The sequence below is a fragment of the Bactrocera latifrons genome, unplaced genomic scaffold (genome assembly GCF_001853355.1).
Source record: "Bactrocera latifrons isolate USDA-ARS-PBARC rearing strain unplaced genomic scaffold, ASM185335v1 scaffold_198, whole genome shotgun sequence".
Taxonomy (NCBI): Eukaryota; Metazoa; Arthropoda; class Insecta; order Diptera; family Tephritidae; genus Bactrocera; species Bactrocera latifrons.
The window spans coordinates 550,522-566,437 of NW_017535496.1; the positions used below are offsets into that span (position 1 = coordinate 550,522).

The 15,916-nt window shown below is 41.2% G+C and overlaps 1 protein-coding gene across 1 annotated transcript in view; it reads right to left on the reverse strand.

Moving 5' to 3' along the window:
• LOC108967748 overlaps positions 1–15,916 on the reverse strand; it is a gene marked incomplete at its 5' end in the record, with an annotated part of 93,876 nt that overhangs the window by 59,795 nt on the left and 18,165 nt on the right. The window contains 6 exon segments of the mRNA XM_018931358.1: positions 4,447–4,695; positions 7,442–7,698; positions 7,807–9,171; positions 14,398–14,521; positions 14,719–15,011; positions 15,149–15,370. Of these exon segments, the coding sequence (XP_018786903.1) occupies positions 4,447–4,695; positions 7,442–7,698; positions 7,807–9,171; positions 14,398–14,521; positions 14,719–15,011; positions 15,149–15,370 (2,510 nt within the window).

A 15,916-nucleotide genomic window follows, 5' to 3' on the forward strand; every position in this document is an offset into this window, starting at 1 on the left:
ACGCCAGACCGCACGCAGTCGCACTTGTGATTACGGGCAGTAGCCAAATTAAGCCTTATCCAGCAAACTCAATAGATTCTGATTCATTTCCATCACAGTTTCCCAATGTCTCTTAACTATGAATATTGGAAGCCGTGGATTTTATTGATTCTTAGCTGCTAAAGGCCGGGCATTCGCATAGATAGATGGAAGGAGGACYCCTACAACACTATTAACCTCTCTTTTGCGAAAAGCACGAGTTTCTTGGTCAGCCCACTATCAACACTACCCAAAAGAAACTTTGTGTTATTCTAGCAACCATTACTTCAAACATCGCTCGGAGGAGCAGGCATTTTACCTTTTGCCTAAAAGTAAAGCTTTTTCGTCTGTCCACACCATCAACACCACTCCAAAGTAACTTTGTGGTATGCGCCGTGTTGCTAGTGCCTCAATATATAAGGTGTTGCTCTATGGTACATGGCTTTCGAAAACTCTTGAAGAAGTTGAATGGTGTGGAGCAGCTTACGGGAATTGTGTTCCGAGCTGCCCCGAAAGGGACAACTGGCATCACAAAGGAAATCAGTCTATGTTTGATCCCAGGCCACTTTGGCGCCATCTTACTTTACGTAGCGGAAACTCTAACTTCAGACCACACTGAGAGTTAAATATATTTAATAATAAGCCACCAATTATTTTCTAAAGCAAACTCATAACGACACAGTAACCCCTCCGCGAAAACCGCCTTTTTAYGCACGCACCGACCGACCGACAACTGAATCACAGCGCTGGCCAAGTTCTTAGGTCCTACATGACACTGCACTCATRTTTGCGCATAAGCAGACGAACACAAGTGCACTCGTACATGCACTCGGGCGCACTTACTTACATTTGCAATATTTACTGCCACTTCGGCGGCGCTTTTGTTTGCGCTGTGCATTGTACAGTTATGTCTACATTGTATCAGTCTGCGCTTTGAAGGCGGATACCGGCGCACAGCCTGGATAAACACGCACGTTTGCACAATAAATCTGTTTGTATAATATGCGCACGTGTGTGTGTGTGTGTGTGTGTTGTCCTTTGTGTTGTGCGCGTTGACGTTATATATTACTTCCTTTTGCCTGCCATAATGAGTCAATGAGTTAAGAATGCTCGTGGCAATGATTTCATTTCATTGCCTTGCTGCCAACAACAGTAAGAGCGGCGAGTGTGCGGCAAGCTGKGGCACGCACAGTCGTTGCATAATAGCGGGTTAATTGTGTGGCGCGTTATCGCCGTGATTGAGAAATTAAAGCGAAATGAGTGARGGGATTTGCGAAATTAACACAATTAAACTGAGTATGGCACGCCTAGGGCCATGGTTTTGGCTGTTGGACATGCAACTCAACTCAACTGCAACTGAGTGTCCTAAATATCGGGAGTAATGTTCCGGTTCGCATGCTCGGCGCTTTATTGACAACCAAAGTGCAGGTTGATGCAGCTGAAGGCTTTCGGCGGACTTGCGGAGCATAAAGATGCAGAAAGAGAAATAAAAATACAACGGGAGGATGAGAGAGAGAGAGAGTAAGAGAGAGAAAGAGACGCTCATTACATTTCCAGAAGATATAATATTATTGGTCTATCGTTCGAAAATCAAGCATTCGCTGTGAGAATACCACTACCGGACTGAATGAAATCGATCAAGTCGGGACTCAATATATGTCGGTCTCAAGAGCTTAGTTCCAGCAGTCACAATCATAGCGGCTCATATCGTTCCCACGACAGTCGAGTTTACGTAACCGGAACGTCTCGGAGATTTATACGACCAAGCACTGTCAGCTCAGTAGATTTCTGCTGCTACAACAACAACATACGGGTTCATCCTGAACATGAACCAATAAGTTTTCATGCGATAAGGCTGAAAGCGTACCTTGTCGGAGTTGTTAAAGTTGTATAGAGGAAKGTGTGGTGCAAATATCCAGGCCCTTTCTCCGTCATTCTCCAGCCTTTTTAAGACAGCAGTTGAAACATCTCGGGGGCCTTACCATCGAACTAAGAAACATAGTCGAAACTRACATTAACCGTCTCAATGAATTTGTTAAAAGGCTCAACGCGCTTTATCGATTTATGAGGGTCTTATGATCTATTATAAAAGAGTTGTATATGCCACAATSAACCACCCTTCAAAGCTGCCAATGTGAGTTCACTCCAAGCATCGAGCTCATAACCTAACTTAACCTTGGTTTGAGGATATTGCCAAAATGTATGCAATTTATCTGGAACAGTGCAAACAGATTCGTCTTTAGAATGGAACATAAAGAGTTCAGCTATGGAAAACTTATTGTAAAAGCTGTGATCTCYCAGGAGTGTCTGCGTCTGATACAAATAAGACAAAAATTCGACCTAATATTTCAGTCATCAGTAGACTCAAGACTAAAGCGGAATTCAACCTTACTTTAACGCTCTGATGAAAAATAGTCTAAGTTTCCCAAAAGGTTATAAAAATGACGTCGGAAGCTGTAAGTGAGTGTGAGACATATATGATATCGGACAGCACTTGACCTAACCGCAAACAAATAGATAACATAGTGACTGAAGAAGTGTTTCMAGATTTCCTGACGAAAGCGAGATTTTAAAGAAACTAGAAATTTATTTATTTTTCTTTACATTTCTGTGAAAGAAAGCTTTGTAACAAATTTAAAATGAGGCTGTGAAAGAAGGAGAAATAATCGCAACACAAACCGGGATACAGGGTTAAAATAGTATTATTCAAGAAATTCTTCATCTTTCTGGCAATTTCATCCCRAAACAGAGCGTCGAAGAATGAATCAAGCTRATTTTTGAWACSCTGTTTKAATATGAATAGTATTCCAGCGTGACGGAACAAATGGTATTCAGAGGGGCAAGGCCTGGGTTATAAGACAATTGGGACGAAGCTTCCCAGTCTCTATATCCCAAGGTGTTTTTAAGCCGTCTTATACGAGTAATACCGACTGTTGTTATGACCGATTATTGCCTTATCTAGTCGGGGCATTCTTACAATTGAAGCTCTTAATACAGCTTGCCTCTTAATCCCACCAAAGTGGCGGATAGGTTTTTTTTTTTTTTTTTTTTTGGATTATGGTTGTCGTAACGCATAAAACGGACGCAATAGCTTTTCAACTAATGTTTGGAATATTGGAACACTGGAATAATATTCAAGTTACGACAAATAGTATCTTGGCACACTGCACAAATATAGTTAAAAGACCTAATATATTTGAGGATAGAAAATATTTTTGAGGTTATTGACGAAGAAATCCTGAAAGTAAGCAAATTGRGTTCCAAATAGCATTATTTACATTGTGACAAAAAAGGGCTCAGACGAGCCAAGATTGAGACCATATTTAAAGCCTAAAACGCMATGAATCACCGACCCRTCATCGTATTCGCCAGTGTGATTTTTTCYCGTTCCTCAATCTGAAATTGCCGCTATGTGGAACACGTTTTAGTCGATCGAAGARATATATGAAAAGTGTTTMCARGRCTGGAAAAATCGTTGGYWTAAGTRTATTACATCTGGCGGTGATTACTAGGAAGCTGACGAGCTTAATTTAGAAATTTACAATTCCACAATTGAGCTCAATTTACAATTTCCAGGTGATTCACATGTCGTATACGGAGACTGTAGGAAATTGTTGAATTTTAGGCAGCCAGGATTTTAACAATTTTCCAACAATTTAAATTGCAACCTTGAAATTGTAGAGTAAAGTGATACTTCACCAAAATCAGTGCATTGAGTGAGCACAAGAAAACGAATACCCACATACAGGTATAACGGTATATTTCCAAAACACCGACAGGTTAGAAAAAGTTGCGATCAACAGAAAGTGCATGTCATAACCAACCTTTGACTAATTTTCAACTTTTAAGGGGWCTCACGGCGGTTGTTTTGTATTGCGTTTTTTGTGGTGCTCAGCGACTGGTTGGCATTACCCGTGGTAGTTAGCAATCTCTGAGAACGCACCGAAAACTATTTTCACAAACAAGCTGAACAACGAACTGTCGCAACATAGACGACACAATTTTTCTGTCCTTATTTTCCATTCTTTTTTTTTTTTTTTTCTCTCCAGAGAATTTTATGCATTGCTGCTAATGAGCAATTTAGTGCGCAGAGCGTCTGTGAGTTTGTGTCAACTATGAGAGCCACTCGCCGGCAGTATGTATTTGGTGCTTTTGTAGCGTTTRGCCGAGCAGCTGGTTAACTACAGTTTGACTACGGCAAACAACAATTGAAAGTTATGCGTTCGGACAAGTCAAACGCAGACACTCATGCACACACGCAGCCATACTCTTGCTTTGGAGTCTTTTGGACGCTCATACTTGTGTGTGTGTGTGTGTGTGCGCTTATAAATATACAATGTGTCTGCTGCGATCTCTTGCATGAACTTACCAGTTGTTCGTGTGTCCATATATAGGTACGTATATGTATGTGTGTGTATGTGTACTCACCTAATGCTGTCGCAATTAATGCGAGTCCACCGTGTCGTATGATGAAAATGCGAAAGTTTATTACCCACAATTGGAAAAGTTTTATATGTAATTAAAAGTTCCAAAATCGCTTCCAAGCATGTGGATCTTATTTGAAATTGCTCCTGCTCGTCAACCATATTCTCGTCGTAAACTTTATTGATTAATAGCAGGAATGTCATAAAGTACTCCTCGAATTGTTGACGTGTGGTAAAGCCAAAAATTGATAATCTGCAATAACAGTAAATTATGCTTACGTATTAGAAGCCTCGCTAACACAGACATAAGTACGCATATGCATATAGCTAAAGATACAGTATATATCTGGAAATATATATGTGGCGTTAATTGCCTCAACTAAGTTTGCGTAAAAGTAATAATTATATAGTTAATTAAATTAATGAGTCAGTGCTGTTGGCGGCGCATTGTTAATTGAGTTTCGATACCCTAAAGACTGCTGCAGGAATTAATAAGCGAAATTATGCCATAATGAGACTAATTCACAATCGAGTTGGGGAAGCACATAAAAATTCGAGTTGYAGGAGAGAACACGCCTCAAAATAGCTTGTACTGGAAAAGTGATTAATAAGCAGCCTCCATAATGAAACATCGCCAAATGGGTTGGGGCTGATAGAGTTCATCGCGGCCCCGAAATATGGTTATCTGTAGTACTAGAATTTAGCATAGGAAAATTCACCAAGCTATCTGACTGTCTGCGTACCGAAAAGCCACCAACCAGATCAACCATGTTGTGATAGACGGAAGACACGTCTCTAGTGTTTTAGATGTGTGAGCGCTCCAAGATCCTAACATCGACTCCGACCACTATCTTATTGCAGCAAAAAACAAACGACCATAAACACAAGAATGATTCGACATCCACGTCTTTGAAGATCTCTTGAAGCCGATGTGGATAAAATAAAGTCGTTGGTCGATGAAATCGCCGAATAACAACTCGAGAGATTGCTAAAAGTTGAAATTTGCCCAGCGTGACCGTGACTAAATACAAGTAACGTCTCGGAATAATTACGAAACTTCAGATATGACCGTATAGTTAAGCTGCGATTCTGCGCGAGTAGGATCTACGAAAACGCAAAGTTTCCGAATCCGCAAGGTCTCGACTGTTTCTACAACAATAACGTTTTATTTCATGCTTTTCTTCTACGCATTCTTTGACATATTTTGCACCGTTAGCCTTCGAATTCGAATTCAACTCTATTTTTGATTGGGAGCAGACTAGAAAGATGTTTTGAGAGCAATTTCTGTTCGGAAGAAAATATACTTGTWGAAACACCAGCTAGCCAGAACACGTGGGCCAGCGAGAAACCAGAATGGGCCTTCCACAAATTCGCTATGGATAATGTATTCAATTAAAACGCATTTTATATGAAATAGGCCCGGATATATTAAACACATGCTATGCATGCAAAGATTCGTCGCATGATACTAACGACCTCATGATATGCCCAATGAAACCCTCAACTACCACCCCTTTTACTTTTGGGTTACGGACCCCACCCGCTCGTTTCTTAGACTAACTGTTAAGTGACTTCGATGGCAGTTAATTTTGAGCTGTCCCTTACTTTTTGAAATTTCGAAACGGCCAGTGCAGCCAGGTCCTTCTCTACATGGCCTTTCCGTCGGAGTGGATATATTTGCTTCCTCTTCTTCCTCCGGTGAGTACTGTCAATCTCGTCGTATATCTTGTCTCTCGTCGTACCATTGACAACGGTATTCGCCATAAATCTTTTGCAGAACCTTTATCGCGAAACTCTTAACGCCGACTCATTAGATGCTGTCTTCGGCCGAATTGTGGCTAGATGTTCATCCACCGGGGTGAATGTCTGAACTCTGTGACGGACTGTGTCCTCCACCACGAATCCCACAGCGAACCCACAAGGAGTTATTTGTCTTGCCCAGCCATTGTGCTATCCACCACACTACTTGGACGGCATTGATTTTTGTGTTTACTCTTATGAGCACATCAAACCAGCTGGGCAGCGGCACCTTCCCATCCTTAATGCGTTTGCCCTGGTCGTCATCAAACGGGGTCTCTCTTCGGAGACTGTTGTGTCCATTTCATTCGAATGTTTTTTTACATGGCGTGTCCTAAACCCAGCGCATTGCCCTGGAGAGAAATGTTTCCTCAATTTAGCTCGCCTTCTAAGGGATATYTTTTTGGCTACCCAGACGATACTTGGTCTAACAACAGAGGAAGTCCTGAGTTGCTTCAGCTATTTGTTCACTATTAATCCTCCTAATAAAGAGTAGTTATTAAGAAAGGAATAAAATTTAAAGCTACTATATCCAAAAACAAAAAGTCACAGACCGACATAAAAATGTCTAATCTCCAAACTTTTTTGTTAGCAACTATTTTAATAAAACAAAATCTGTGTGCGCAACTATGTTGCAACTATATGCGCACGTTGCAACAAATTASAATTTGTCTCTCCTTTTCGAAGCACGACTTCACACACAAWTCCGTCTTGTCTGCTGTTTGCAGTGTYACCGACATTTTGACAATTTGTCTCCAACAGCAACGTTAGTACTAGAAACAAGCACATCAGGATGATAAGAACCATGTTGTTGTTGGGATGTAGTTGACAATGACTTTGGCAAGCGAAGTAGACAAAAGCGAAACTAGTCAACTAACGGTAAATGTTTTAGCATGAAATTTCACTTTTGTGATAATTTAACCACGTTCGRATATAACGGAAATATATAGTGATGTTGTAAGTTAGGGCCACTAGGACCGCTCGAACCAAAAACAACAAGTTCCACATATCGAAATGCACATAACTGTTAAAATTATACTATGACCTTGAAAGAGATAATTTCTAAACTATTTTTCATTCTTTACATAAGCCGAGCTTATTAAGTTGAGGCAGCAACAATGCGACTACTACCAAAATCGACTTTCAGTCAAGAAMCTCTACGAAAAATGTAATGTTTCAAGAGCCGTGAAACTGAAACTTACCTCTTCACGAATTTTCTTAGCACATCCACATCACTGAGACTCTCCACGGGTATCGTTGGCAGCTTGCCACTCGAAGCTGCTGCCGTCGCGGCCGCAGAGGTTGCTGTTTGTGACGGTTGCCCGGCACGCTTTGCAGGTGACAATTGTTCGATACGCAATTCGCGTTGTTGTTGCTGTATTATTTCGAACGGCGTCACGGCATAAGCATAAAACTGATGGGTGCGCAACACCGCGACTCCAATCGTGGACAAAAGGTGCTGGAAAGAGAAGCAGAAAGGCAGTAGAAGTATAAAAAGATACAGAAGACAGCAACAAATACAAAAAAGACGTCATAATATTTATATTCTCATGTGCAAGCAACTCACCATTGGTATTTGTATGCCAGCCGCATTACTGCCATTGTCGAAYTCCGCACGTACACCGGCCGTTGCACCAACACCAACGGCACCTGTGGCACCTGAGGACATACCCATGCCGCTGCTGCCACCAACACTCAACGCACCACCAGCGCTGCCCAACGAGCAGACACCGTTACCTGCGCCACCCGTGAGATATGCAGCTGAGAGGTGGGCCGCGCCACTCGTTGTCTCYGCCGCGCGCAGCTCTATCAACTTCGCTAGGAAAATAGCCTGCGGTGCATACGCTTGCAGCAGACGTCCGACGGCAACATCATTGACTTCCGCTTCGTTGTCCTTTGTTTGCAAAGCGGCCTCTAGCGCCGTGGAAGCCGCTGCGGCAGACAAAGCATTGAAGATATGCTGCTGTTCACTGTCAATGCTTGCATGCTGGCCATCGACACTTCCGCTGCCGTCGACCAGCAACGCTTGTTGCTTGTAATGCTTGTAGAAGATGGTGTGTTGCAGCGACTGMTTGGCGGCCAACACCAAGACGTCCAGCACACGGCACAACAACAAATTGCGTTGTGGCGGCGACAATAGACTGCCAGCCGTGTTGGCATTCGACGCTGCCGTAGCGGCACTGCCATCCGCCGTTGCTGTTGTTGTCGTTGCGACACTTGGCTTTTCCATGTGATTAAGTTCCGTCCAGATGAAGCGCTCTTGCAGCAACGCCGCAATACATTGTAACAGTGCCAGCGTAAATTGTTGTTGTTGACATTTTTGTTCCGCTTGCCGCTGCAGCAGTTGCTGCGCTTGCAGGCAACACCAATTCAAGAAGCCCAACAGTGTGGCCACATGTTCGTGTCGCAAGAGTTGCTCACACACAAACTTATCAATGAACCTGGACTCGATGTAGAACAGCGCCGTGTCCTCCACTTTCTTTACATGCTCCAACAGTGTGGCCACACTGTCGCACAGGTAAAAACCACCGTCACTTGCCACATGCGCCTGGGTATGCACGCCGCTTATCGGCACCGCCTCTGTGGTAGCACCTCCGCCCAGTGTTGTCATAATTGGTATGTGTAGGTTGGCGCTTCGATTGCCTGGTGCGGCAATTTCCTCGCTAATACGTGTCATCAAGACGGCCAGCGTAACGCGCACTAATGGATTCGGTTGCATGTAGTGTATATGTGGATTATGTTGTATGCAATTGTTGCGGAAGGCGGCCAGCATCGCTTGCATTGAGCTAGCAATTACATGTCGCAACACTCGCGCCACCGCGAACTCGCTGCTGTTGAATATTTTATAGAGTTTTTGCTCGGATTGTATCTCCAGTAGAATGCGCGATAGCTGCTGAGCGCCATAGTCCGATTGTGCGGAGAATTTAATTAACTGCGAGTGGTTAACGGGAAGAAAACGAGGTCGTAGTGCATGACGGGATGGCAATTTGTTTGCGTGCAGATTACAAGCGGAAATATGAAATAAATGAAAAGGAGAATATATTTGTTTTAATGCAGGCATATAGAAAAAGTTAGCAAGGAATGAAATAGCTGCGGATTCAACACACGTAAATATGTATACTACAGAAAAACAGGAATCACATGAAACCCATAATTCGTGAAGACACTTTTTTGGTTAGAATTAAGAAGCTTTTGTACCTTCGGATCATCGCCATGTTCACCTATGTAGTTTGGTATTTACTACTTGGATTTCAACGTTATATAAGTAATATCTAGCTGTAAGATCTAAGAAATAGATACTACATGTTATAACGGTAATGAAAGACATGGATCAGGAAACTTCAGAACACCTGATTGTAGATTGCCCAGTCCTGATCAGCAAGCTCCTGGAATTATTCAGAATGCTGGCCCTTTGTGACCATATCATAACTACTATTTGCTAAGATTAAAATTATTACCTAACCTAACTWTTACCGAAATAAAGTAGACCAATTGAAATTATTTTAGTTATGAAAGCAAGCATAACATTTCAGTATGTAATAATAAGACTTATTTATCGATTTAGAGCAAATTTCCCTAGATCACTTCGATTATCTCTTACATCAATGTCATTATCTTTATTATTGTCTTGACCAGCAAGTCAGATAGTCTGTTGGATGAATACCTTGAAAATATCGAAATACGTTCACACGATAATTGAGTTYTGAACGCTGCAAAAATTGGGCATATCTACCTCAAGTGCACACAGTCCTTAGACGAATACGAATCTTAGTTCGCTAAAGTTCTGTAGATTTTACTGTCGTGGTAACAGAGAATAACAGGCAGTCGCCTCTATGCAATCACTTCGAGACAAAGGATAAAGCAACACAAATGATGAAAAAAACAAAGCTTATCCCTCTCCATTTTGAATAGTACTTGGCGCAACTGGATTAATGCCCCCAAAGTAGTATCTAATGGCATTTGGATTAAAGTCAAAGCAACCCTCCCTAATGTATACAAAAGCAACGAGTAAATCCACTGCTTAGTTTGTCCATAAGAACACGCCCACGCTGTGTAGGAAACGCTAGCACAGTATCGCTCTTGTACGTTCGGGTGAATATAATTCAATGTTATGAAGTACAATGTTCCCTTAGGGATACTTCCTGTTGAGCTGTCATAGACAACAGCTCACTTAACAGCAACACTAACTAAATATAGATATTTAATTACACCTTGATTTCTGTTTTGTTAAGATTTGAAGTGTATTGTCTAATAATGAGGTGGCTGCCCAAACTGATAACTGTCTGTAATGTAAACATAGCACCGGATTACTCGTATAACGAAGGCATCACAACAATACAGGTGCCATGTCAGACTACATGCAAGTGGCTTGGTTCAACGAAAATGAAGCGAGGAGTTGAGGAGGGATTCCACATATGTGTATTCAAGTAGATAATTTTGAAACATACTATACCCGGTGGGTTCGAAAAATAACGAACTTTATAACGGATGATCCAGGTCAAGGTAATTATTTCAATCGTCTTTTTTGACAGATCACGCGTGAGTGTTTTTATGTTATTTTTATTCAATATTGTTTGACATTTCATCCTGGAAAGACTTACCCTTGAACAATGCTTACACATCGTTCAACTTTATTACGAAAACGAAGACCGTCTAGAGACGACTTCACGCCGTTATGAAAGAGTAATGAAGTTCTGATTCTACCGAATATTAGGTTGTCAAAAAAGTCTTGCGGTATTATCGCTAGTTGGCTCTGAAGCGCGTAGTTCTAGTTTTATTCGTCGCATCGGGTCATGCTATACCTTTTTGGAAAGCTCATTTCACGCGCTAACACGTGTTGATTGTCGTTTCTTTTAAGTCGTTCGTGAGTTATAGCGTCGCAAACATGAGCAAAATAAAGAAAATACGGCATATTTTACAGTACTACTACGATAAAGGCAAAAATSVATCTCAADCCGCCAATAAAATTTGTGCAGTTTATGGACCCGATACAGTTTCCATTTCCACCGCACAACGATGATTTCAACGTTTTCGTTCTGGTATAGAGGTGGTCGAAGATGCGCCACGCTCCAGAAGGCCTGTCGTCGAAAATTGCGATAAAATCGCTGAATTGGTCGAAAGAGACCGGCATAGTAACAACGATAGCATCGGTCAAGAGCTGGGCATGATTCATCAAAAAAAAAAATTTTATGAACAATTGAAAATTCAATAAAAATCCCAAAACAAATACCGCAAGACTTTTTTGACAACCTATTATTTTATGAACTTGCAACTTGCAGGAATCAAAGCAAGGGAAATAGCTTAACCTCAACCAAAGGATCGGAATACAAGCAGTATCACCATAATCCACAAAAAAAAACTTCGAGTTAGAGACACTAGAGAGGAAATTTGTATGAAATTTGACTTTTATTGCCATTTCAATGGTTTGAGTTATGGAGAACTTCGAGTTATAGAAGTTCAACTGTATATATGCAGACTTATTGGATTTGGTTTATTGAGGTGCTTCACAGAAATCTTAAACATCTGTAAAATTAAATAAAACGTATATGGAGGGTTTACTGAAGTCTGCTAGAAAGTTTTGAGTCAAAAATAACATGAATTGAATACGACAATGATCCGAAACTTAGAAGCAGACTCTCTACCCAAGAGCTAAAATTTATGAGGACACAACTTGTCAAAGTTGCASGGATTTGGATGAGGTGGAAAAATGTAGATACTTTCTCCTTCACTGTTCAGCATTCGCCAGACTAAGGTCTTGACTTTCTTTGAACCCGGCGAATCGTCTGGAGCATACGTAGATTTAGCTACATCAATAAATATGGCTGTAGGCGCTTTGTGGTCATACGACAAACTTTTTGATACATACTTAGGGGTTCTGGGCTACACAACAGACAAGCATCTCTAGCAGTCCATGTGGAATTACTCGTGATCTCACGAATATTAGCCTATGTACCTAACCTAACTTGTGCTCCATGGAAACAAGAAAATCAGATTATATTCGAAATCACAGACGCCAATTTAATAGAGAATAATTGGGCTTTAGCGAAAGCCAAAATATCAAGAAAAGATTTTATACAATTATTCCAACACACCTGGATGTTGCTTCTTGAAGAATATGTGGAAAATTTTGTTGCAGGTTGAAATGAAAGATATCAGGCTATTAGAATATAGACAACGCGGGATATTAGATCCAGTATTGAAAAACGTCAGCTATAACAAAACAATGTATTTTCCGTAATCACAACATTTTTACCAATATATACCATACAGCTTGTGCAAGAACTGAAGCACCTCGACCTTCCCAAGCGACATCGCTTCGCTCTATCGGCTCTTCAAAAGCTCCAAAAATATCCAAAGTTTTCGAGGAAAATTTTGTTTTGAGATGAGGCTCATTTTTGGTTCAATGGGTATGTAAACAAGCAAAATTGCTGCATTTGGAACGACAAGCAACCTGAAAGGGTCAAAGAGCTGCCATTTAATGCAGCGATTTGAGGCCGCTGGAATCATCGTCCATATTTTTTTCAAAAGTGAAGCCGGTGACAACGTCACCGTCAATGGCGACCGACTATTTGATGTCTTAAATTTAAGTTTCGACAAGACGACCAAGATCGTGTGATATGTAAAGTCTAAAGTCACACAATTCTGGCCTTTAAGCAAAGCATCACGCGTGTCATTCGCCATTTACAAGTTGAAATGCTGAAATTGAACTCAACGGATACTCTATCTGAGATGTAGCCATGGCCAACATTTGAAAGAGGTAATCTTTAAAGAATAAATGTCAAAGAAAGTGCTTTCAAATAATAATAAACTTTCYTCATTGCATTTGAAGTTACTGTATCTTTAAAAAAAGGAACCTTGAAATGGATCTTTATTTATTTTTGAATATCCTGTATAGATTCTTAAAAAATATCTTTATGTTTTGAATGTTATAGTTTTCTAATTCAAAATGTTGCTGCCACATCGTCAACATCAAATTTGTAAATATCAGTCGCTGGAATGGGGTTTTTCAAGATTTTTCCCAAAAAGCAGCTTCAAATCTGAAACCTTTAAGTATGGAAAGAAAATTTTTTATTTACTATTTACCACCTGCAAGTTGGTGACCCTAAAATACTAAGAACATAAACTATACATAAGTAAATCCATTGAAAACATGAGTTCAATTAACACAGTGGTGACAACCGCAATACACATTTTAATCGGCGAATACTTTAATTGAAAAACAAAAATTATAAAAAAAAATATTGAAAAACAGCGCAGCGTAAAGTGATTTTAGAAAACTTAATTAATTTATGGATTTTTATTATTTTTTTGTTAGCAAAGTGTGAAAAAATTACGATTGAAAACGATAAGCACTTTGAGTGCGTCAAGCGCTTGATTTGAAAAATTCGTTTATTTGGGGGCAAATTGCATTTTTAAATGCACAAACACGGAATTAGTTGCATAAAATATTGAATCAGCAATTTAGTTAAGCACCTTGGTAATTGCACGCCGTCGCACAGGCTTGCCAACACACATTTTTTTGTTTCGAATATTGCTTTCAGCGAATTTATTGAAGACAAAAAGCACAAGTGGAACAACAACTTGTTAAAAATAACTGTGAAACGTGACTGCACGAGACGCGAAATATGCAAATGAAATGCCATACTGACATTACAACAACAAAGCGAGCACTAAGAGCTACTAATAAAAACGCACCACTGTATAATCAATGAAATAATTGGCAAATAACTACGGACACGAACAAAAGGAAATACAATACGCGCACGAATGCAAAAGGAGAGCACTACAGGCAAATGGAAGAATGCAAAAAATCGCAAAAAATTATAAAAATATTATAAATATGGAAAAATTTCAAAAATAAAAATAAAACAAAAAAATATATAAAAAGTTTACATATAAAAATAAAAAAAATTTACAGAAAAAAAATATAAAAAAATGCAAAAAAAAAAATTGTTTAAATCATAAATAAGTGCTTGCAACTAATGGCGAGCAATTATGCCAAGGGTACAGCAAATAGCGTGGGACACAAGCATGACAAGTGAATGATTTCAACTCATCACTGCTTGAGCGCTGGATCGAGTCAAGTGCCTGGTGGGTTGAGGGGGCAACAAAGCGGAAGCGTACAAGTAGCACTCAAGCATGCTAGCGATAAACTCACCTGGCTCAACAGCCACTTCTCGTCAATTATGCGCTGCTGAAGCTGATGCTGCTCCTTCGCCAACGATGCTAATGGTTGAGCAGCCGGTTCGCAGTCTTCAGTGTCCAAGAACAACTGCTGCCAGCTGCTTAATAACGGTGAAGCATGCGAAAGAGAAGAACAAACGAAGGTAGGTAAGAAATATGGCAAAATAATAGGAAAATATAAAAACAAAAATTCATTGCATTGAAAAAGAAAGCGAACAGTGAGCGATTACTGGCACTCGACCGGCTTCTATTTTTCCAATTTCATTGAAATGCACGCCGCGCTGCGGCAACTTACAAAGTCGTCGATGTATTGTTGCTGCCAAACGCCGTTAGTCGATCCCCAGCCAATTCCGACAATTGCTGCAATAACTGCTGACGCTGAAGTGGCGCGGCGCTGCAGCTAAATACAAGGCGGCGCGCTAAACGCTCCAAACGCACTTGCAAGGCCCGCGCATTGTTGTGGCGCGCATGTAAGCGCTGCAATAGTTGTAGGCTAAGTAGCGCCATTTGGAGATTACAACCGGCAACGGAGGTTCTTGTGACGTTGCATAAGCGCAGCAGTAGAGGCGGCAGCGCGCGTATCGAGTGCTGTGGAAAGAAAGAAAAGAAAAAACATTAAAAAGTGATAGACAGCGACAAGTGGGGTGGGGGGAAACAATAAAAAATATGGCATTAACTACAACAAATATTAARAATAAAGCATATAAATTGTTGAGCACACGTACCTTGTTGAGCGCGCTAGCATGTTGCAGCAACGCATTCAACCATAATACATCCAATTGGTCAGCCGCTTCGCGCGTCGCTTGCGCCGCTTTCAGCACGGCGGCCACTTCACACAAATCGCTGATTAATTCGAAATGCTCCGTAATTAGGAAATTCAGAAATGTTGCGCCGCCCAAGTCCAGTAGCTGGCGCACTTGTTGCGTTGACCAGTCGCGCGCATACGGCTATACGAGGCAAGTGGAGGGAGGGGAGAGGAGGTGTGAAAAGATTTGGTTGAAAATAATTATTAGACCACAAATTGAATGAGAGCGCGTAAAAAGTGAATGCGCAAATTAGTGTACGAATGCAAGCCTTCGGCTAGACAAGCGACGCGGCGGTCAGCGGTAAGCAGTAACTGTTAACTGGAGCACCAAGCGCTGTAGGAAATGAAAAACTGAAATTCGCATGAGCGCGCAAACGACTCGCTGCATACGCGACATGCGGGGCGTGGTCAGCACATTTTCGCAGCCTAAGCGCATTCCCGGCCGTCACTGTGGGCGCTGCCGTTAACGCTGTCGTTCTAACCCGCGCCACCGCCACAATCACGTGGCTCTTCAAATGGCGCAGTAATGAGCGCGCTGAGGCAAACGCACGGACTATTTGATGCGCAACGTCGCGCCGTTGCTGGCGCAGCCGTCTGCATGGCTGCCATACATAAAGCATTTAAAGTGCAGTTAGGACTTAATTAAAATAGTTTTCTATGTGATCGCATAAATCACGAAAATTTGTTT